Below are 24591 nucleotides of genomic sequence, written 5' to 3'. Positions count from 1 at the left end.
TCCCTTTTTAATCCAATTTGTGAAAACATAAATTATTAGTGAATATTATCAAATCTTAGCTTGTTCAATATGAAAAGATCACGCATAAGATAAGCAATTAATGACAATTAACCAATCAAAGTCCATAATTTCATATTTGCTGTATCTACAAAAAATAAGGTGCTAACTTTTGCATACAACAAGGTCAAACGTGTCCCGAACAGTGTTCCTTAACATATTTTTGGAACATTATGTAAACTTTAATGTATATGCACCATAATATAAAAAAATTACCAAATTATCATATTTACAAAGTTGTAATATACATATTCGTAAATTAGGAAGTTCAACATATGTCAATAACATATCACCTCTACTGTTAAGTAATTAACCCCCAAGTCACAAAACACCAGCTAAAATTATATATAATTAAAATATCAAAAGGTTCAACATATAAGTAAATATCCAAGTTTTTTTTAACAATATAAACATTTTCAAATAAGTTATAGTTATTGAACAAGCAACTCGGCATGTGTCAAGGTTTGAAATTTATAAATCATTAACTTTTTTGTCATACTAGTATTCCGACTTTCTCAAAATTTGTTACGTTATTAAGAGTTTAACGTTTTAACGGCATAACTTTGATTGTTTATATGTAGACACCAGTCTATTGTAGAAGACTATGCTGCCCTCTACATGTATATGTTTGTATGTTGTTTTTGTCGTTTGATAGCTTTCTTGTTAACGTTTAACTCACATCTCCATCAAATTTAGTCCTGACTGTTCGAAGTACTATTAAATCGGTTCATGACAAACCTCAACTTAAAGGGTTACTGAGGAAAGATTTTTTACTTTCCTTTCCTTCACGTATATGCTCAGAGGAAGATTAATCAAAGAGGGATGTACATGTACCACAATTCATATTCAAAGTTAACAGAAAAAAATTCCACTTTTCACTCTTTAACTCCGCCTCCTTCCACAATCTTTTCAACATATATAAAATGTTGTAGACTGTCACATGTCGCCTCTGATCGAAGTCTGATTGATATGCAACTATCTTTTTCTTGCTTTTTTTGCACATACTTCAGATATGAACCTCATCAAATTCGACAAAAAATTGCCACTAAAGAGGAATAGGTATTTAAAAAGTTGTTAAAATTCTATTGAGCACAAAACTAATCCAAATTGGATTTCACTTATCCGGATATTCTAAAATAAAGTTATGTTTTGGTAAAATGTAACAAAAAAGATCAATAATCTTGTTTGACTTTAAAGCATCGATGTTCCCCTTATGATTGGAAAACAAATATTTCTTTACTTCGTCGACTAAAAATTGTAGTAGCGCTAAGCTTGGCGGTATTTTTTTCATTTTTAAAGAAAACCTTTGGAAATCCTTGTTCAGGTAAAATCAGAAGTCGAAAATAAAATAAATGATTGGGAGGTACAAGTACCCGGTCATGTCCACTCTTTGTTTTTGTTAAAAACGTATTTCTATTTGTAACCATCTGATGCGTTGAGCATTTTTCAACTGATTTTTATAGTTCATTCTTATGTTGTACTGTTGCACCATTGTCCCAGGTTAGGACCGCTAACATGTTGGACCCAGCAACATTCTGAATAAATGTGCCTCTCCCCAAGTCAAGAGCCTGTAATGTTCAGTGGTTTTCGTTTGTAGCTGTATTTCATAATTGGTTTTCGTTCATTTTTTTGAACATTAATTATTCCGATAGTTTTCTCGTTTGAATTGTTTTGCATTTGTGATTTCGGGGCCTTTTGTAGCTGACAATGCGGTGAGTACTGTGATCATTGTTGAAGGCCGTACGGAGACTTATAGCTGTTAATTACTATGTCCTTTGAACTCTTTTAAAGAGTTGTCTCATTGAAAATGATACCACATCATTTTTTTTAAATAACAACGCCTTTGCCAAAAAAGGACAAAAAAACAAACAAAAGTATACAAAACACAACATAGACAACTAACAACTGAGCATCAAGAACTCCACCAAAACATAGACAACTAACAACTGAGCATCAAGAACTCCACCAACAACATAGACAACTAACAACTGAGCATCAAGAACCCCACCAACAACATAGACAACTATCAACTGAGCATCAAGAACTCCACCAACAACATAGACAACTAACAACTGAGCATCAAGAACTCCACCAACAACATAGACAACTAACAACTGAGCATCAAGAACTCCACCAAAACATAGACAACTAACAATTGAGCATCAAGAACCCCACCAACAACATAGACAACTAACAACTGAGCATCAAGAACTCCACCAAAACATAGACAACTAACAACTGAGCATCAAGAACCCCACCAACAACATAGACAACTAACAACTGAGCATCAAGAACCCCACCAACAACATAGACAACTATCAACTGAGCATCAAGAACTCCACCAACAACATAGACAACTAACAACTGAGCATCAAGAACCCCACCAACAACATAGACAACTAACAACTGAGCATCAAGAACTCCACCAACAACCGATGGTGATCTCAGATGCTCCGGAAGAACAAACAGATCCTGCTCCACATGTGGCACCCTTCGTGTTGCTAATGTAAGAACAAATGATTCTTTTTTGGTAACTCACAATCGGGAAAATGGAACGGGATTGTGGTAACAACAATTGGAACATATCGTAATTGCGACAATAAACTTTTCGAAGGGATGATTTTAACTTCAAAACTTTGTCGTCTTGTTTTAAAAGCTTTCTTGTCTGCGACAACCCTCTATTATAACGGAAGATTTTGTATGTGTTTATGATATGTTGCGAAGTAGAAAAACCACCTCGACAAATTCTTAATATTAAAAGAAATTACAAATTTGATCCATATTTTTTTTTAGTTCAAATCGTGGTAAACCCGAGAAAATATATCGAATAGAAGTTGAACATTTTCATTCTGTGTGCGAAAACTGTTTTGTATGGGTATTTTATAAAAAAAGATTATATATATATATATATATCAATTTAACATTGTTTAACCAAACCGAAAAAGTGGAAGAGCTGATACAGCAATTTTGTTGTTGTGAAAGGTTTAGCTAGCTTTAAACCCAGGTTTGATCCACAATTGTCTGCATAAGAAAATGCCTGTACCGATTCAGAAATATGACATTTGTTATCAATTCTTTTGATATGTTTGAGCTTTTGATTTTGCTATTTGATTAGGGACTTTTAGAATTTTCCTCGAAGTTCTGTATTTTGTGATTTTTTTTCTCATAACGAATACTACCATAACTAAAAAAATCTTGGAGTGAGAGTACAAAAGAAATTTCAGTTATTGTATACATGAATTTTATTAAATTTTTTCATCAGCTTCGTCCTTATTCTTAAAAGGCATGATACATCTATGTTTTTTTTGTACAATTATATGTACACATGTTCTCGGTGAATTATTACGAATTTGCATATTATAACCGTTTACTCTCCGCTATCTGATCACGGTTTAACTTCATGGATGTGTAATCCAGTGTGACCCTCATGTTTAGCAACACCTTCTTGATCATCACTGTTAAAACTGTGTAGGTGATCATGAGTTGGATCTGCAAGTGCTATGACACAACACGCAACCTTAGGTCCAGCATTACCTCCCTTTAAACTTCCAGCATCACCTCCCATTCCTAAGTCATCAGGTCCTTCATGAATCTGAAATACGTGGAATAAATACAATTTTAAGCTTTTGAATGAATTTTGAATAGAATACATGAGAAGTCCATTACTGATCAAGAATATAACCCATTCCGTATATCTGTATTTATATTGAGGTTGTTCCATTTTGTTGTTGTGAGAATATTGTTGATCAATTATTGTTAATTTTCGAGAATAGTGTGATCAACCGTTATTTTTGTAAGAATCGTGTTTGAGACTCGTATTGACCATTTTGTTACAATTGCGAAAAAAAAATGTTGATTAATCTTTTTTTTTTGGTGAGAATTATGTTGATCAATCCTTATTTTTATGAGAATCATGTCGACCAATCGTTATTTATCAATCATTCTATGTTTTTAGAAACATGACATCAATCGTTCTTTTTGTGGGAATCTTGTTGGCCATTTGTTATTTATTGCGAATATTGTGTTGATAAATATCTATGTGATAATCGTGATTAAAAAATCGTTCTTTTTGGTGAGAATCGTGTTGACTAATACATGTAGTTATTTATCAATCGTTAAATCGTGATGATCAATTGTTTTTTTGATAGAATCGTGTTCATCAATCGTTATATTTATTATAATCGTGTTGACCAATTGTGTTTTGTCAATCATCCTTTTTTATGATTGTAATGCATCCTGATGATCAATCGTTATATAAGTATATAAAAGACTCACCGCAATACTTCTACCAATCAGAGAATTTTCCCCATGAAGGCTGATCGTCTCATCTGTCATTTTATAGTCAATATTTCCATTCATATCACAATCAATATTACCAAGGTCGCCTACATGCCTAAATTTTTAAAGTTGAAATATTAATTTATTGACAAATATTTGAAGTCCATTTAAACTTATTTTTAACCTTAACCCCGAAAACTAGAATCAACTCTTTTCTACATTTCATCATAACCTTTCAGATAAAATTAAGAATGAAAAAAAAGGAATGAGTCAAAGAGACAAACAAAACGATCTAAGAGGAGAACACATTTGTCTTAAACACAGCGAGAAAATCACGCACCCAGAGGACACTAATAAACCTGTGCATTGGAGAAGTATTAGGACATAAATGGTTCTAGATCAGGTTTATTTTATAGGCATGATGATACAGAAATGTACGACATTTTGTGTTGTAGATGATAATGATCTATATAATTAAAATATCAATTTTAACTTTTTTTGTAATGTCTTTAGCACAAACATTTTAATACGCCTTATACAAGATCCCAGCCAAATCCTACAAGAATGTAGAGTTACTAATTGATTTTTCAAATAAATCGAAAAATTTTCATCCGATGTATATGTGCATACTTTTAAGCAGACATAAATCTGCAAGGAGCACACTTAAATTCTCATTTTTTTTAATTATGCTAACGCAGATTTTAATAGTAAAGTTTTCCCGAATTTCGACATACGTTATTCATTTCAACCTTATCCTTAATTATGTGGTATATGTTTCAACTTTTTTTACTCTATTCTCCTCAATACTATCCTTAACAGTATCAAAGACCCTATCATTTCAAGTCACTGAAATTAACTAGTTGTTTCTATTTTCTAAACTCATTACAACTTAAGCAACACACCTAAAGCAACACACCTAAATCACAACACGAAAATAAGAAAGCAAATGAAATACAATGTGTGAGCATCTTGTGCTTCGTGTGAACTCTCATCTGGGTTATAATGGGTCCTTAATGAATTACATGAGTTGGATATATAAATACCTTGTATGAGCATATTGTGCTCCGTGTGAACTTCCATCGAGGTTATAATGGCTTCCTAATGAATCACATGAGTTGGATGTATAAATACCTTGTGTGAGCATCTTTTGCTCCGTGTGAACTTCTACTGGGGTTAAAATGGCTTCCTAATGAATCACATGAGTTGGATGTATCACCGTATTGGTGGACATGGAAACCATGGGAATGCTTTGGATTTTCCTTCGTCATATCAAAACCATTTAATGCAATATGGATCTCCACAGGATCATCTCCCTATATTAAGAAAGTGACATTTTAAACACTTTCTTTTTTGTTATGTCTACATTTCTACGAACCTTATGTATTACGTATTTGTGTTTTTGTCATTTTCATTCTACGCGTGAGAGAAACTTGGTTCCTAAAACAAATCTTTTTTGAGAACTGGAATTAACATCATGATATAACGTCATTTCATGTCTATATCAAGAAAGTATCTTAGTGTATCAAAGCTAAACAAATAACTATTAGCTCATGGTAAGTTAAGGGGAACCAAAAACATAGCCCCCCCCCCCCCCCCCAAAAAAAAAAAAAAAAAAGGAGATGCATTATGAAATTGTTTGGTAGAATTTGAGAAAGTTTCATTAAAGTATGATAAAGCCGGGAGTATTCCGAGATTGCTTTTACGTCTGACGGTCCTACTTCACGACTGGATATAGGGCCAAGATTAAATTTCGAAACCGTACTACAACTGTTTTCTCATTCTTCATGCAGATAAATCTGACATAATTCGATGACGTAATTAATTAAGTCCGAAAAAGACCGTCATATGTCAGTTCAATATCATACTAGTTCAAGAATTGCAGATACACAATCGGTATCCCCATCACCTAAATTAAAGCTAGGACAAAGTCTATGCTTTTGTTATGGTTTAAAATTTGTTTTTGTGCTTCTCCAACAATCACGAGGTAGTTATGGATAGGAAAATGGTTGATCGGTTCGTAGTCAGTTGATTACTATGTCGACCGCGGTGATACGACTTTATGTGGACTATTTTAAAATTTTGAGAAAGCATGTTATATAAATGTCATTAAAATATTTGTGTCCTGAATGCGTTAGTAACATTTGCCACTGCACGTTAAGCAAACATCAATCAATCAAGAGAATAAAACATGCAAAGAATAATAATTTTGCACACTCATGTTATAAGTCAAGTGATACTTAGCTATAGTCTGTGAGAACACAATTAATTTATAAGTTGTTTAAGGACTTGAACAGGTTTTTATAAACTATAATAAGTACCCTTATATCGTGTCTTTGTGTCTATTACTCTGTATGATAGCTTTAAGTACCCTTATGTCGTGTCTTTGTGTCTATTACTCTTTATGATAGTTTTAAATATGTGCTTCGTAACACGGTATGGAGTTTAGATATTTGCAGATGATTTTTACACGTTTTTTCATGTTGTTACACTACTGTCCCGGGTTAGGGAAGGAAAGACTGCCTGGTTTATAACTCCTCATTCTTTATGTGCCTGTCCAAATTCAGAAAATTTTGATGACAGGCTAGTGACATATACTGATCACCCATAGACACTTATTTCAAAATGAAGGACACTTATGAGTTTGTACATAACGTTATTTTCCACATAACGTTATTTTCCATTTAGAATCTTCTGTCTCATTATTTGAACCATATTATTTGGCTTCTACTTTAGAAATCAATATAATGTACTGAACCATATTGTTGCAAAGGCCGTAAAAAGGGACAAATAACATTTTGAAAAACTCCGAAGAGCAGTAAGGCACCAATCATTCATCTTTTTTATTTAAATCGTTTTGGAAGGGAAAATATTTAATTTTTATTGATAATTCGGTTGAGAAAAAACTCAGATTTTAGTTTTAAAACACCTTCTTCAAAAAATGTTTGTCTTTGATTAATGCCGTGGGGAAATATGTCCGCCAAAAAAAAATTAAAATTATGCCAATACAAAAGATAAACTATGAACTATTTTCTTTTAGTATTTACATACTTTTTGTAACAAATGGATTGCGCCTCTGATGTCATCGCCATCTGCTACGTTACTGTTGGGGAACACTTCGCAATGTGCATGGACTAAAAACGAGTATTTATACAAATTAGCATTATATCTACCAGATTATCATAAGTTCTAAACAACTTACAATTTAATATCAAATTATAATAAACATTTAACCAGATGAAGCAAAATCTAAAGCAGAAAATTTAATTTGAAAGTTATATTTGAAATAATGGGTTTATAACTGACATAAGTACAAAATAAGAAACATAATCAATTGTAGTTATATCATTGACAATATTTAGTTTGATTACGAACATGTAGAAAAATGTCAGTCTAGTAAAACCAATTAAATATAAGATTGAATTAGTCCAAATTTTTGAATCGGTGAAACTTGCATTTCACCCTACCTGTCAACTGTATATTTGTCTCTTTATACATACCGATATTCTTTATCCATCCCCTGAACCCCACAAATCAGAAGACCTAGTTTATTAAGAAAGGGCAATTCTAGAAAACATACCTTCGTCATCATGCTTTTTATGACAGTCACTAGGTTCCAGGTGCATATGCATATGAATATGCTGCTCGTTCCCATGTGTTTCAACATGGGCTTTGTCATGATCATGATCATGATCATCACTGTCAAGTTCAATGGCGCCCTCTACCCGATGGACAGATGTATTTTGATGGTCCTCACTGTCTAATGCCAATCGAGTAGAACTCTCGTCATCATCATTTCCATCACTCATATGTATATGTACGGCGTTTTTAGGTAATTTTGCTATTTGTTCTTCTAGTTTTTTTATTTGTTCCTCCATTTGCAAAATGATAGGTGAAGATTCTATGCTGGATGGTTTTCCGCGCACTACAATACATTACATTGATAACTATATCTGATTCGTCAGGTAAAACAAATAACAAAATTAGATCTATGAGAACACAATATAAACCCAGCCTTTTTATTTGCTCTTGTTGTCAATCAAGTCAATCAAAAGCCAATGGAAATTCCTGGTTCATTTTCTGTTTTCGTCTTATTTTGTTTTCTGGTGAGCCATGGAGGTACGAAAAGTTTTAAGAACTCAGATGGTGATGAAATACATTGTCAGGACTGATGTAAATTTTAGTTCGTTATATTTTTAACGAAAAGAAAGGGAGCCATTAGATCTATATGAATGACAGACTATCAATCCGACCTTCTGAGGACAATCATTTGTGTTGTTTGCATTGCGCGTTTACGATTCTTAGTTGAAGAGTTATGCAGTTTCACACTGCATGTAACAAGTTAAAGCCCTCATGCAATAATGTAAAACAAAATGGTCCGAGACAAATATAGTCCCTAGTGTTGACAGTGGGTTACTTGCCATTAATTTTTATACCCCTTCCAAATTAATTTCTCCATGTTTAATGCCTCAAATTGCAAGTAAGGGGGTGAAATTACACTGTAAATAAATTTGGATCCAGAATTTTAAAGGAAAGTAGTGATTTGGTCCAGCTGGAAAAGGTTGAAAATTAACACTTCGGAAGCTGTCAAAAGATTTCAAGACGCCCTAAACATAAAATTGTCCATATTTTGAGTCGATGACGTTTTCTATAATTTTGATATAATTTGTCCCAAAAGTAGTACAACACACTGTAAAAGTTTCTTTGAGAAAGCGCAGGTGGGACTTTTTTTATTTTCATTTACAAATGTATGTTCTAAAAGAAATGCACTACGAAATAATTGTGGTCTCGGACCAAATTCAAAATGTAAATACTGATGTCTGGGATACAAATGTCACAGGTACCATGAAAATTATATTTGATAAATTTATATTGCTTCAGTGGCCAAACAAACTTGTCTTTATTGAGGTTTATACTGGATATAAGAGGATTCATTGCCAACGTTTAAACAACGAAGTGAAAAATCTGTCTTCGTGATAAAATTTGAAGTTAATTTCTTATCAAATTTCATACACGTGCCATGAGGAAATTTTGAAACCCGTATCATATATTTTAAGCATTATGAAATGTAAGAAATCAAATTAACTGAAGGTGTACAAGATATAGCCGTAAAACGTTGAGAACTACGTTTTATTTAGGACCAAATTCACTTGGTAATAAATTGATTAAAACACCGATTACGAAGACGGCTACCCGAAGACTATTTTATACCAATCAAACAGAAGTTTGTGCATCAAACATATAAGATTGAAACCTTATCATTAAAGCCTTATGAAATGTATGAAATCAAATTAACCGAAGGTGTACAAGATATAGCCGTAAAACGTTGATAAGTACGTTTTACTTAAGAATAAACTCACTTGGTAACAATCCAATGACGAAGTCGGCTACCCGAAGACTGTTTTATACCAATCAAACAGAAATTTGTGCATCAACACCTTTACATTTATTTTAAAGATAATTTGTGGGTTGTAATTAGATATTCGTTTTATTTTAAGATAAGCGACAAACGAATACACCGTCGTATATATGCAAAATATTAGAAATATAAAAAGCACTTTTCATTTATAACTGCACGAGACCAACTCACGGAAGTTATAGCGAAAATAACTTCAAATAGCTTTAAAAAAAAAGATCCCCCTAACGGTATCCGAGCCCTGAGACCATCAAACATCATGTGGTAGTGTTGTTCAATTTGAATGAAGTGGGCTATCTAAATATAACCAACAGCTGTATACTCTACTTTCAATTTACCTTAATTGAATTGCGCAGTATAAAAACAACAGTTGTGTGAACGAGACACAAAATTTGGTCTTTGAGAACTTGATTAACTCGTAGGGTTATTCGACGTTGAACTATGTCTAGCATTCAGTACTGAGAGTTCTCTTAGAGCGATATGTTTTGTCTTTTGTATAAATGTTAGTTGCGATCTTTTATGGTCTCAGGGATCGGATACCATTTATGGGGTCTTTGTTTTAAAAATGTTAATTGAACAAAATGGCACTATTACTTCCGTGAGTTGGTTTCGTTCAGCTATTAATGAAGTGGGATTTCCAAAGTATGTCTAGCAGTTGTGTACTTATTGTCGATCGGATGAGACAAGGCATTTTTAAGTGATTTTTAAAGTTTATTCTTATGTTGCACTGTTACACAATAAATTATTGTGCCAGGCAAGGGAAAGATTGAGCGCTGACAAAAATGATTAACCCCCGCCACATTATGTTCACAGTAAGGAGCATTTACTTAGTAGATGCTGTCTGTTATATCTAAAAAAAATTATTATTGTTTAGTTATGAAATCAGGGTTTTTCTTCTTTGTTTGAATTGTTTCATGTTTTGTCATATCTTGGATTTTTATAGCTGACTATACGCAATATATGTTTTTTGTTGTGACATATTATGGCTTAAATCTACATTATTTTGACTCTTTTGGATAGTTGTCTCATTGGCAATCATATCACATCTCCTTATTTTATATACAAGTACAAGTAATACTAATGCAGAAAATAATTGGTGTACACGGTTAAAAAAAACTACAAATGTCAATCAAGTTTAATCTGCCGGTCCTGATAGTGTGTGCAGACTCATTGAATTAATGAAAATAAAATGTATATATAAATTATTATAAGCGCAATATGGTATATTTGTATTTTTGACGCAAATTTCATAATTTTGCTAAATTAGTTGGCGCAAATGGGTTGAAGCGCAAACGGATTTTCCTAGATATAAATGGTAACCTGAAACAGGTAGACACGTTTTACTCCGTCAACAAGACTTTAAAAAATAGGAAAACGGTAGACCTCGGCATTTCACAGCCCCTTAAAATGTGTTAGCGTAGTGAATGCATACTAGTACACGATAAGTATAAATGTATAGCATGCCAAAAGAATGTTCGAGACGCATCTATAAAAACTTACTTTGGAAATGTTGATGAAGTTTGAATGTTTAACGCACCTGAAACAGTAAGGCAAATAAAAAACTACAAAAAAAAAATAAAAAAAAAAAAAAATAACCAAAAGACGTGCACAAATTGTAGTTACCTTTGTTTGCAATCTTTTCTTTTTTTCTGTCCTTCTTTCTGGCCAAAGAATAATCCAAAATAACGGAAACCAACAAAAGAAGTGCTAAAACTCTGACATACATCTTAGTAGAACAACGTGAGGGTAATGATAAAGCGTATGTAGAGAAAGGAAATATATACTAGAGTCGTAATCTTACAAATCTCATGAAGAGAAGAAAAATATATCAGATTTCTTTATAATTATAAGTACTTTAAGTGTGTCAAGTTGAATGTACTTTCAGAACTGGTTACAGCGAGATCTTGCAATTACGCAATACTGGCATGTAGTTCAATGTAAATATCCCTTATGTTTTTTTGTTTATTATAAGAAAACTATTATTGATGGCAACACGAGTTATTCTGTTTTTTAATTAGAGAATAGCTATAATAGTTCAATTTTTTGAATTAGGGAGCTACCATTTGATTTATATGGGAGGGGGAGGGGGCTAGGATGAAAATGTTGTCCTGCATATTTTTTTAGTTGTAATCTCTGTCCTGCCTTTTTTCATTTTTGATTCTATTCGGTCCTACCCTTTTTATTAGTTTAACCTGACCTTTTTTTGTCATCCTGCCTTTTGTTTTTTTTTGCAAAGTGTCTCGTCTTGCTTTTTTTATAATCAAAACTCCTGTCCTGCTCCCTTTTTTTTTACCCCCTCCCCTCTTTACACCCCTCTCCAATAAAAATCAAATGGTAGCTTTCTTATAAGGTAAAGTTTCATGTTAAAAAAAAGTCGGATAAAGGAGATATAACATAAAGTGTACCATAAGTTTGTCATGAATGTTTTAAAAATATTCAGAATTAGTTGAAAAATTTAAGAGTGCAATATATGATTTTTTCCCGAAATTAACAAACTCAATGCACTCCCAGAGCCTACCCAATGATTTAATAATCAAATGGTTTCCACCCTGAAAACTGAAACCGGCTTCCTAAACTCATCAAACTGGTTTGCACATGATCAGAATCTGTTTGACAGCAGGTAAACAGAAACCGGTTTAAACCAAACAACAAGTCATTCAATCACCGGAACCGTATGATGTAACTAGTTTGACTGCAACAACTACGCTCTTATAATACACACTAAGCAAAACAGTATTTTGATTTTTTTTTTAATAATTTTTGTCAAAAGTGAACAAAAGAAGTTTTTTTTATCTAAAATTATAAATTAAGCGTTAATTTTTTTTCGAGTTATTTATTTTTCTCTAAACCATGCATCTACTTTTGCAAATGTTTTGACTAAACCAATCGAGGAAAATCAACAGTTCTGCTTAATTAGGATGACTATATTGATGATAGAACGATAATGATGATAATACATTAACAGAGAATCTATTTCGTGTTTCATGGCGATTCAAAAGGTAATAGAATTGCTTGTGTTGTTGGAAGAGCTATAAATAGCACGATGAAAGGGATAATTTTAGTGAGCTATTGATAGTACATAATGATACCCCCCACGTAAGATCAGACCTAACCCCATATTTCCGGACAGGAAAGTTGATTATTTTCCTGATCGTGAATAAAAACAGTGATAAAAGACGATAAATATGTATAAGAAACCGGACGTTATGAAGGAACATTAATCTTTATTGATGATTGAAAATGTTTTTAAGGATATATATTCTTTAAACTACCACGCGTAAAATACTTTGGATTAACGATGCTATCGTTTAAGAATAATTTTGATATAAAAAATGTATGCCCTGGTTTCAACTCACTCAGTTGACCATAGATGGATTTAGCTATTATTCTAAGATCCAGTTTGGTCATATTACTCTTCAACTGTTTAGGTTCTTGTTCATCATTAGCTTTGACATATTCGGATTTTAGCGATCCTGTTAAGGTTAATTTAGGAAAGCGCGTCGGACGCACGGAATTTTTAAAAAACGCCTCGATTTCATTTTCTACAGGACTAGGTTGATACCTCTATTGGTGAACTATAAGGGTCCGAGAGTATCATACACTCAGTAGTCAGGACTTTGTTTACAGACTTTATATATATTAAACATATCTAAAATTGTCCGTTTATACAATTTGAATTTTAAAGAAACTAAGATTTTAATTACCTTTGGCAGAGTTGAATTTAGTTAGATTTGTCCGTTTGTTTAGGTCCTTTTTGATTATATGGCTCTTCAACTGTTTATGTTCTTATACATCCTTGGATTTTTTAAAAATATTCGGCTTTGAGCGCTGCTGGTGAAGGTAAATCCAGAAAGCGCTGCTGGTGAAGGTAAATCCAGAAAGCGCTACTGGTGAAGGTAAATCCAGAAAGCGCTACTGGTGAAGGTAAATCCAGAAAGCGCTACGCACGCATGCCATTTATAACGTGTTGTTTTCATTTCTTTCATAATTATTATCCATTTAAACCTTGTATTGCTCTACATCTTTATTCCATACATAAACATGTAGAGAAATAAAATTTTCATACGTATCTAAGTTTTTTTTAGCACTGACAGAAACAGAAATGATATTACCTGTTACAGCGTTTATTATTTAAGTAAAAACGAGTTGTCTTGCATTGAAAAGTGTTTCCATGATTGTTGGGTGTACAAATGTTAAAATAAGTTTTTATCCTTTTTATTTCAGCATTTATTTCGATACCACCGAAATATCACTTTACTACGTAAATCAATCGAAATAAAGTATGGTGTGTTAATTCTTGACACACAAACGCAAGATGCACACAAGAATAAAAGTAAATGCGTTACCGCTTTTATAATTGCTAGTGTGATATATAATGCTCTTGGTGAGTTATTTTCTCGTCTTTCCATTTGTTGGAAGTACTATTGTTCGGTAATTTTCTTGATGATTTATACAGACAAGTTGATCTCTTCTCCACGACTTGAGGGATTTTACTTTCCCAGTTTCCTTGAGACTTTAATTTATCAGTTTCAGGTCATAAGTCCACAAGTTTGGGGAATGTATTTTCTTCAAGATTGTGTAAGAGTTTGATTTCTATTGTAACCGAGGAATGTAAGATCTACTGCGCATAGGAATGTAAGATCTACTGCGCATTAAAAATTGTAATTTTTTGTTTGCCCAAGTTTATAGTATATATATTTTTTTTATTATAGCATGTACACAACATAACCGTGTAAACAAAAGATATAGGAAGATGTGGTATGAGTGCCAATGAGACAACTCTCCATCCAAATAACAATTATAAAAGTAAACCATTATAAGCCCAGATGAGAGAATGATGATCAATCTAGAGAACACACTTCTATCATTGTCATTGTCATGAGATATCTTTGACAGTCGTTGACTATATTCACGTTGTAATTTTACGGCTCCTAAATGAAAGGCAAGCATTTCGTCTACCAATACTGGACACTTTTAATTTCCAGAACATTCATTTGTAAATCCGCCGCCCCCTTTTCAATATGTTTATAACCAAAATGTGCAGAATGACATGGGATTTAATAAATTCATGGATTGTTTACTGTTATTATTATATATATTTGTAATTTGATTAAAAAAAACATAGGATTGGCATTATAACATGGCGTTTTGTTTAAACCCTATGGGAATTTGCCCTGTACAATAGTATTATTGTAGTCCCATGGAATATTTGTGGTCAGTCTTTAAACAGGAAAAGGGGGGGGGGGGCATAAGCTGTAAAATTATGTTGATCGATTTTGGACTCAAATACAACAAGTAATCATTGGATGTTGTTAAATAATTTTGAATTTTCTTCTTTCTTTTTTAAATGAAAATCAGAAACTTAAACTATATATTTTCATTCTTAAAAAAAGATGTTTGTTACTTAAATATGTTTTGATAAACTAAAAATTACATTTAGTATATGGACTCATTTCTTTTTCAAAATCGTGATTTCAAATATTTGTTAAATAAGATAGTATCAACATATTTTAATTTCAACAGGAATTATCTATCAACCATCGTTAATGATTTCCTATGTTATTCATATTTTCAAACGGAGATATAAAGCACAGGTATGTTTATATATAATTTTTATGTTTTAAGGGAATGAAATATTAAAATTTTGCCATTTTGTTCAACTAAATGACATCCAATATTTACAGTATTATTGCCACTGCTGGTTGACGTTTCGTCCCCGAGGGTATCACCAGCCCAGTAGTCAACACTTCGGTGTTGACATGAATATCAATAATGTGGTCATTTTTATAAATTTCCTGTTTACAAAACTTTGAATTATTCGTAAAACTAAGGATTTTCTTATCCCAGGCATAGATTACCTTAGCCGTATTTGGCACAACTTTTTGGAATTTTGGATCCAAAATGCTCTTCAACTTTGTACTTGTTTGGCTTTATAAATATTTTGATATGAGCGTCACTGATGAGTCTTATGTAGACGAAACGCGCGTCTGGCGTACTAAATTATAATCCTGGTACTTTTGATAACTATTAACATGACTAATTAGATGTTGATTCTTGAGATGAAGAAAAAAACCCAACAGGCAGAATAGACATACCATATCACTTGCAATAAATCACCATATACATCCGTTAGGTCATCGACCAAGATATAAATCATAACAAACTTAGGTTTATTAAGTATTCTTGTGGCAAACTGTAAAAAATGGCATGGTGATTTGGTACAAATTACTTTACCATGATGAACAATTGGATAATTTTGTTTTAATATAAGACACTTGTAACAGTAATGAATTAAACATGATATGAGTTTACGGTTGACAAAATTAAATTAGATAATCTAAAACACAAAAAAAAAATTATATATATATATATATATATATATATATATATATATATATATATATATATATATATATATATATATATATATATGATAACTCTAAAACCTAAATACATGTACATGTATCTATAAAAATAGGTTCTGACGATGACAGATAGTTTAATTGACACATTTTATACCTTCCATCATTACCGTACTGAACAAAGAAATAACACGACGGGTGCCGTATACGGTGCAGGAAATGTTTACCCTTCCGGAGCACTTGATTTCACTCCCGATTTTTAGTTGAGTTCGTGGTGTTTCTTATTTATTATTTATAACTGTTGATGTAAATGACTTTTGGTTTTACAAGTCTTTCTTTACACCTTGATTTTGATTGTTATTGTCTTTTTACATGTTTTAACAGTAATCTTGGATGATGGATCGGCTACAAACACTTGGTCAGCATGTCATAAGGAACATTCATGCTATGTTTGACTTCATTCCAATCAGTGGTTCTCTAAAAGAAGACATTTGCATGCATTTCCTATAGGGTCCTATGTTAAACTAAGTCCCCCACTGGCGGCCATCTTGGATGATGGATCGGCTCAAAGTAACAACACTTGTACCTCATAAGGAACATTCATGCCATGTTTAGTTTCATTCCATTCAGTGGTTCCCTAAAAGAAGTCATTTGTATGCATTTCCCATAGGGTCCTATGTTAAACTAAGTCCCCCGCTGGCGGCCATCTTGGATTATGGATCGGCTACAAAGTAACAACACTTGGTCAGCACCTCATAAGGAACATTCATGCAATGTTTGGTTTCATTCCATTCAGTGGTTCCCTAGAAGAAGTTCAAAATGTAAAAAAAAAATAACGCCGACGACGGACGACAGACGACGGACGCCAAGTGATGAGAAAAGCTTACTTGGCCCTTCGAGCCAGGTGAGCTTAAAAGGTAAGGCAACACAATAAATATAATGTCCCAGTATTGCTTATGAAGTTGTGATTCGATTGTTCTTTTAAATATTACAAAAATGAGTCGAAAGGTAACCATAGAGATAATCAAACTCATGAGTTGTAACTTAACTGACAATGCCGGCAAAAAAATGAAAATGACTAAAAGGCAAACAGTATGCAAAACACATCAAAGAAAACTGAAGACTGAGCCGACCTGAATCCTAGGGTAATATCAGGTGCTTTAGAAAGGTAGACTGAGTCGACCTAAATCCTAGGATAATTAATATCAGGTGCTTTAGAAAGGTAAGCAGACCCTAAACCACCACTTGTCGTATACACAGTGCAAGATATCTTACGTTTACAATCCAGATAATATATTAAAAGTTTAGCTGCATTCAGTATTGTATTATTGACCAACCTTTGCAATTTGTTTTAAGATCCCAATAAAAAATGTCGCATCCTTATATGACAAAGACTTATCTATACCAACAATATTTGCTAGTTTCTGAGAAATTAAAAGTATCCGACATTACTTAATGTATTTGATGAATAGTGATATCTCCATTAAATCAAAGGTAAAAAGACAAAAGGTAAGATGGCACTGTCTTTTAAATTATCATTGATATCATTATGAATTAACTGTTTACAAAACTTTGAACTCTTGAAATCCTGAAGTATTTTCTCCCTGAGGTGCATTTGGCAAAACTTTGAGGAATATTTGGTCTTCAATGCTCTTTAACTTTATATTTTATTTGGCCCTATAAACTCTTTATTATTCGAGCGTCACTGAAGTGTCTTTTGTAGACGAAAAGCGCGCCTGGAGCAAATATAAAACTTCAATCCTTGTATCATTTGGATAGATTTCAGATAATCAAATATTTGACTATCAGAATTTATAATGTTGTTAAATAACTATCAATTCGATTGGGGTTGGATGGGTCGCAGCTGTTAAAACCTTGTTATGAAATAACGTAATTGTTTTCTATATCTAATTAGTATTTATTTTATCACCTTTCAACTTTTATATTAATTTGAGGATAATGTTTTTCTCTACAAAACTCACTTTTTATTGATTTTACAGAATCCCCTACTTGTCCTTAAAATTGTTTTGTCTTTGAAATAAGACTCATTTGAACGATTTTCTTCGCTTTTGTCCGAAATGACACTATAATCTGGCGTTGAAAAGGTCATTTATATTACACAGCTGCTCAGATGTATTTGATAATGAACCTAATAACGAAAATTACATAATATCTCAAACCACTTGACTTCCTCGAGAAGTATCATAGAGAAGTGCACCAACTTGACTATTTTACTACGTGTTACGCAAAAGACAAAAATAATCCAAGCCTGATATGATAAATTCAAATCGTTCCACACTTTATTATGAAGTTCTTTGATCTCTCTGAACTAACGGGGAAATTCACCTAAGCGTTCCATCAAACCGGAAATAAGGAGTTAGTTATCAAGGTACCAGACTTATAATGTTATACGACAGACGTGCGTTTCGTCTACAAAAGTCTTATCAGTGACGCTCAGATAAAAAAAAGTTTGAAAGCCAAAACAAGTACAAAGTTGAAGAGCATTGAGGACCCAAAAATTCCAAAACGTTATGCCAAATACTTTTGCAACCAGTAATGTATAAAAATGACCAAAAAAATGATATTCATGTCAACACCGAAGTGCTGACTACTGGGCTAGTGATACCCCCGTGTACGAAACGTCCTACATCAGTGGCATCGACCCAGTGGTGTAAATAGTTACTAAAAGTACCAGGCTTATAATTTTATACACCAGACACGCATTTCGTCTATACAAGACTTATCAGTGACGTTCAGACCAAAAAAAATTGAAAGCCAAAAACAAGTACAAAGTAGAAGAGCATTGAGGACTCAAAAATTACAAAAGAATGTGCAAAAGTATTTCGAATATTATATCATATAATACCATACCTCACAACATTCATATATACTATAGTATGGTAGCATGTACAACTGCACCGTACCATTTATGCATACATGTAACATGGAACTGTGGTATTTATTCTATAAAGTGACTAAACCAAACCATAACACATACCATACCACAGTACCATACCATGTTTTACGGTTTGCCATTTCGTGTTGTGAAACCCTGTGTATTGTAAAAAGCATTTTTATTCGTTCAGTCATTAACTCCTTAGCAAATTACATTAAACAGCTTCATTACGATGGTCTTAAGAAAGGAACAGTGTTACATTGGCGACTTTGTATTGCGTGACTGTGAAATGATATTTTTTAGATTTCAAATCCAGACAGTCATTGTTTGATCTTTTCGTGATGGTGACAGGTGGACATCACAGTTTAATTGATGTATTTATGAATTAAAATTTATGACATTTATACTGTTTTATTCTTTACAGGGAGTGACGTGTACTGGATAAAGTCACAATAGATACCAGGCCAGACACCTGCGTTTCGTCTACATAAGACTCATCAATGGTGCTCAAGAACTAGGATATTGTTCATAATGACATTATAGTTTGACTAAACGCAAGCAAGGGGTATAATTTCAAGATTGATTGACTATTTCCCTCTCTTAGTTTGCCATTTCATTCCAATTAAACTTTAATGATAATGAACCCATTTCTTGTTTTAAATTCTTCAAACATGAACATTTTCAGAAAATCCACAGCCATTCAATTTGTACACTCAAATTTAAATATTCGCAAAAGTATAAGAACTGAAAATTGCTGCATGAAATATTGTCACTGATTGCCCTAGGACAATTTTTTGTTAGTGGACCTTTTCCAGTACACCTTTTAGGGAGAGCTTGTACTAACAGACTCATCACGTGGTTTTATTGAATTATACAGGAAGTTTTACATTTTTTTATAAACAATGACCGATAGTTTAATATGGACTGTGGCAACCCGTGAGAATCCTTGTAAAAAGTCAAATAATGAAAGTACCGAGCCCCGAGGAAAATTCAAAACGGAAAGTCCGTTTAAATCAAACGAATGAATAACAACTGTGATATTCCTGACTTAGTACAGGCATTTTCTTATGTAGAAAATAGTGGTTTAAACCTAGTTTTAAAGCTTGCTAAGCCTCTCACTTATATGACAGTTGCAAAGTTCCATTAAATTGACAATGATGTGTGAATAAAAGAAACATACATAATAGGTAAAAATGTCAAAAATTGGGGTACCGGAGTCAACATTGTTTTTATCTTAATAAATTAAAAACAAACTTATATGTAACCAAGAACCGCAAAAAGGCATATAGACAAAGCAAATTAGCAAAATGAATGACAAGAATACAAAAATTTACCACAGCTCAATAACACAATGAGGGTACAGAGCCACGTCATATACAACAACAACAAAAAACAACAAAAAAAAAAAAAAAAAAAAAAAACACAAAAAGGCATATAGACAAAGCACATTAGCAAATATTAAAGACAAGAATACATTTTGTTTTACCGTAGCACAATACCACAATGACGGGATGTATAAGAAGACAGCCACGTGAAAATGATATGATAAAAATAACCCGGAATAAACAGTAAAAGTAGTATTCATTAAGACAAATAGGAGAATACTATAACATAAAATTGAGAATGGAAATGGGGAATGTGTCAAAGAGACAACAACCCGCCCAAATAAAAAACAACAGCAGAGGGTCACCAACAGGTCTTCAATGTAGCGAGAAATTCCCGCACCCGGAGGCGTCCCTCAGCTGGCCCCTAAACAAATATATACTAGTCCAGTGATAATGAACGCCATACTAATTTCCAAATTGTACACAAGAAACTAAAATTAAAATAATACAAGACTAACAAAGGCCAGAGGCTCCTGACTTGGGACAGGCGCAAAAATGCGGCGGGGTTAAACATGTTTGTGAGATCTCAACCCTCCCCCTATACCTCTAACCAATGTAGTAAAGTAAACGCATAACAATACGCACATTAAAATTCAGTTCAAGAGAAATCCGAGTCTGATGTCAGAAGATGTAACCAAAGAAAATAAACAAAATGACAATAATACATAAATAACAACAGACTACTAGCAGTTAACTGACATGCCAGCTCCAGACTTCAACTAAACTGACTGAAAGATTATGATTTCATCATATGAACATCAGGCACAATCCTTCCCGTTAGGGGTTTAGTATCATACCATCATAACATATATGAGAAGAACATAACCCGTGTCATGCCAACAACTGTATTTAGAATAAATGTGTTTAGTTCCGATGCAAAGACCTTATCAGTGACTCAATATTAACGCCAAAATATGCAATCTTTAATGACTTGACAACAGTATCGTAATTATATCCCTTCTTAATAAGTCTATTCAAAGGTTTTGTAAGTTTCTGAGGTGAATACTGACACCTTTGTGCTTTATAAAGAATATTACCATAAAAAATTGGATGTGAAATACCTGAACGTATTAGAAGTCTGCATGTTGAGCTATATTTACGAATGATGTCTTTATACAGATGATAAAATTTAGTAAATGTTTTGACTAGTTTGTGATATCGAAAACCCTGGTGTAATAATTTTTCAGTAATACATAAATTTCTCTCGTTAAAATCTAAAACATTGTTACATACACGAGCGAATCGTACAAGTTGAGATATATAAACACCGTAAGATGGTGACAAGGGAACGTCACCATCTAAAAACGGATAATTAACGATATGAAATGAAAAATCATCCCTTTTATCATAAATTTTAGTATTCAGCTTTCCATTAGTGATATAGATATCAAGATCGAGAAAAGGGCAGTGGTCATTGTTAGTATTAGCTTTATTTAAAGTAAGTTCAACAGGATAAATTTCATTAATATACATACTGAAGTCGTCATTATTGAGAGCCAAAATATCATCCAAATATCTAAAAGTATTATTAAATTTGTTTATGTTATTAAGATGATAAACAACGTCAGTACACATAATCTATATTTCAAGACCATCGTGTATTTTATGTGAAGCTGATATGGAATATTTATCAAGAAAGTCTTGGTACCCTCCGATAAACTTTTTATAGAAAACGAATGAGACGTTCTTCGACATACCCCTGGTTCATCAACTTTCTACTAATTTGTAAAATAAGTTATGAAGTCTGTAAAAATCTTGTTTGGAATTGCCATAAAATCCCTAATTTTCATAAAATACAACTTTGAAGTTTACAGTTACAAAGCCATGATGAAAGGGTCTGTAGGCCATATCAATCTGACCCATGTTTTTATTTACGAGATCTTCCGGAGCACCTGAGATAACCCCAGTTTTTGGTGGGGTTCGTGTTGCTTAGTCTTTAGTTTTCTATGTTGTGTCTTCTGTAATTATTTTTTAGCCATGGCGTTGTCAGTTTATTTTCTATCTATGAGTTTGACTCTCCCTCTGGTATCTTTTGTCCCTCTTTTACAAAAGATGTATAAATTTGAACTTGGCACTATGTTCTCTCAAAAGGAGACAGTTGAGTCCTTAACGTTTTCGTTCATAAGGATTAATTGCCCGTCATTGCTTGCGTGTTTCTGGTACGAGATAATGATGATCTCTATTTCATTTTGTTTTTTACATAATATAATCCCTATTTGAACAATTTACATCTTCTTTTTTTATCTCACATCTGCCATTTTTTATGCATAAAAGACCATTAGGATGATAAGGATGAAAACAAACTTAGTCATGATTTTGATGATATATTATTATTTTGTATGGTTAAAAGGGTAAGATTATTAGAACGTCTGCACTGAACGGCTTCGTATAAACATATCTGTATTTTGAATTTCAGACTCTAGATTTTTTGTTCATTTTTTTTATACGTTTTTCCACTAAACCTGTAAAAAATCAATAAATTGCAGTGATGTTTTGGAGTTTGCATTTATTTGTTTAAATACATGCACTACGTTAATTGTGCTCACGGACGCCTAGTGGCTTTTGATGGAATGTGACATCTGTAAACAGAGATGCGACCATAAGAAGCTCCGGGATTACAATACCAGCATAAATTCTCCTGACAGGTCATGGTAGGGGCATAGGTATGAAAAGGACAACGGCATTGTTTCTTGAGAACCATTCAAATCTTTATATTGTTGAAAGTTAACAACGTTTTGATCTTTTAATTCAAATGGCTGAATATGTACCTGTTGAAAACGCCATTGAAATGTCAATACGGTATTTGAAATATATGTTATAAAGGTATGAGTTGTGTAATCGCAACACCAGCATATACTAGTCAATATCAATTAAACATTGCAGTCAAATCTTAATATATTATCTTTATTGGCAATAACATTGATTTGGTTATTGATAATGCACGCGTCACACTGTCCCGATTTTTATATACGATGGACACCCGAATGCGAAAATTGTAAGTTCGTACGAAGTTGGTCCCGATCTCGTTAAAATACCCAAAAGTGACCGAAGCAAGTACGATGAATAACGAAGTCTATACGATGGTGCCGAAAGTATATACGATAGCAAAAGATGGACATACGAAGGTTAACCGAAGACGGTATTTAAGCTTCATATCTCAGCCGAAGCTTACAAGATGGATCACGAAGGCTACACGATGGATTACGATGATGGCGCGATGGCCATACGATGTTTAAAAGACGTCGTGTACAGCTTACGATGCATTTAAATTATATGCCGAATGCATCACGCGTTTTAAATTGTTTGATCAATATTATATTGTACATTTAATTTTTGATTTAATCATAAGACGGAAGACCGTGGGTATTTCCAGTTACTGAATAATTTGGTTGATTTCTAAAAAAATAGTTTATGTATCAAATATGCGTATTCAATTTACCATTTTCTGCATGTGTCATATACAAATATAGTGTCCATATTTGTCCCCAATATGTTACATACGAAGGGATGCCACGCTCGGCATTGCCTTGTTTGAACTGTAAAATGTGTGCACTAGTCTGAATAATCACCCATAATTATGCCCATGTTTACTGATCTATCTTAAAGGTAAGGTAATGGGTTCGTTGATTCCTTTTATTCAAAAAGAGCTCTTTCCAGGAGAATATCATAATAATATAGACAAAAGGAAGGATGTGAGGAAAGCAACAAATGCAGCAAAATATGACATATAGAAAACAAAATGTTTATGGAGTAAACATTAGTGTGACAACAACTCAGACGATACATAAAAAATCAGAATAATGAAGAAAAAGTTGGTTTCCCTATATACGTGTACCTGCAGTGTTGGTATACGAGGCGCGTTTATGATTTTTATTATGTTATTTGATATGAAAAATTGACAAAATATAATATTTTATTTGTAAAAGTAAATCCTGAGCCTGTAATACCTCAGTGCTCTTCTTGTTTCATTTGAATTAATAGAAACAACGCTGTCGCCTTTCTTGTTCTCATAAAATCATATGATATGAGGTCCATGTTTTGTGAACGTCTTTCTTAACTGTCGTATTAGACTGAGCAGTGTATATCGCGCATGGCACTTTAAATGTATTTAAGCGCGAAAATTAACTTACATTTAGCTGGATTTATTGCCGTCGTAGTTCCATCTTGTCACCTTCGTACTTTTATTCGATGGCATCACGA

The 24591-nt window shown here is 33.0% G+C and overlaps 1 protein-coding gene across 1 annotated transcript; it reads right to left on the bottom strand.

Annotated features, from left to right (window-relative positions):
- Nucleotides 1-3281: 3281 nt before the first annotated feature.
- LOC143066622 (uncharacterized) lies at nucleotides 3282-11532 on the bottom strand. The gene is made up of 6 exons (XM_076239486.1): nucleotides 11372-11532; nucleotides 7913-8257; nucleotides 7384-7466; nucleotides 5467-5648; nucleotides 4333-4450; nucleotides 3282-3649 (listed from the first exon to the last, which is right to left on the bottom strand). The coding sequence occupies exons 1-6, from the start codon at nucleotides 11472-11474 to the stop codon at nucleotides 3443-3445; spliced, it is 1038 nt and encodes a 345-aa protein (XP_076095601.1). The 5' UTR covers nucleotides 11475-11532; the 3' UTR covers nucleotides 3282-3442.
- Nucleotides 11533-24591: the final 13059 nt, after the last annotated feature.

Source organism: Mytilus galloprovincialis, chromosome 1, assembly GCF_965363235.1.
Source record: "Mytilus galloprovincialis chromosome 1, xbMytGall1.hap1.1, whole genome shotgun sequence".
NCBI lineage: Eukaryota > Metazoa > Mollusca > Bivalvia > Mytilida > Mytilidae > Mytilus > Mytilus galloprovincialis.
The sequence above is the reverse complement of the archived record's forward strand: the minus strand, read 5'-3'. Positions and strand labels throughout refer to the sequence as shown.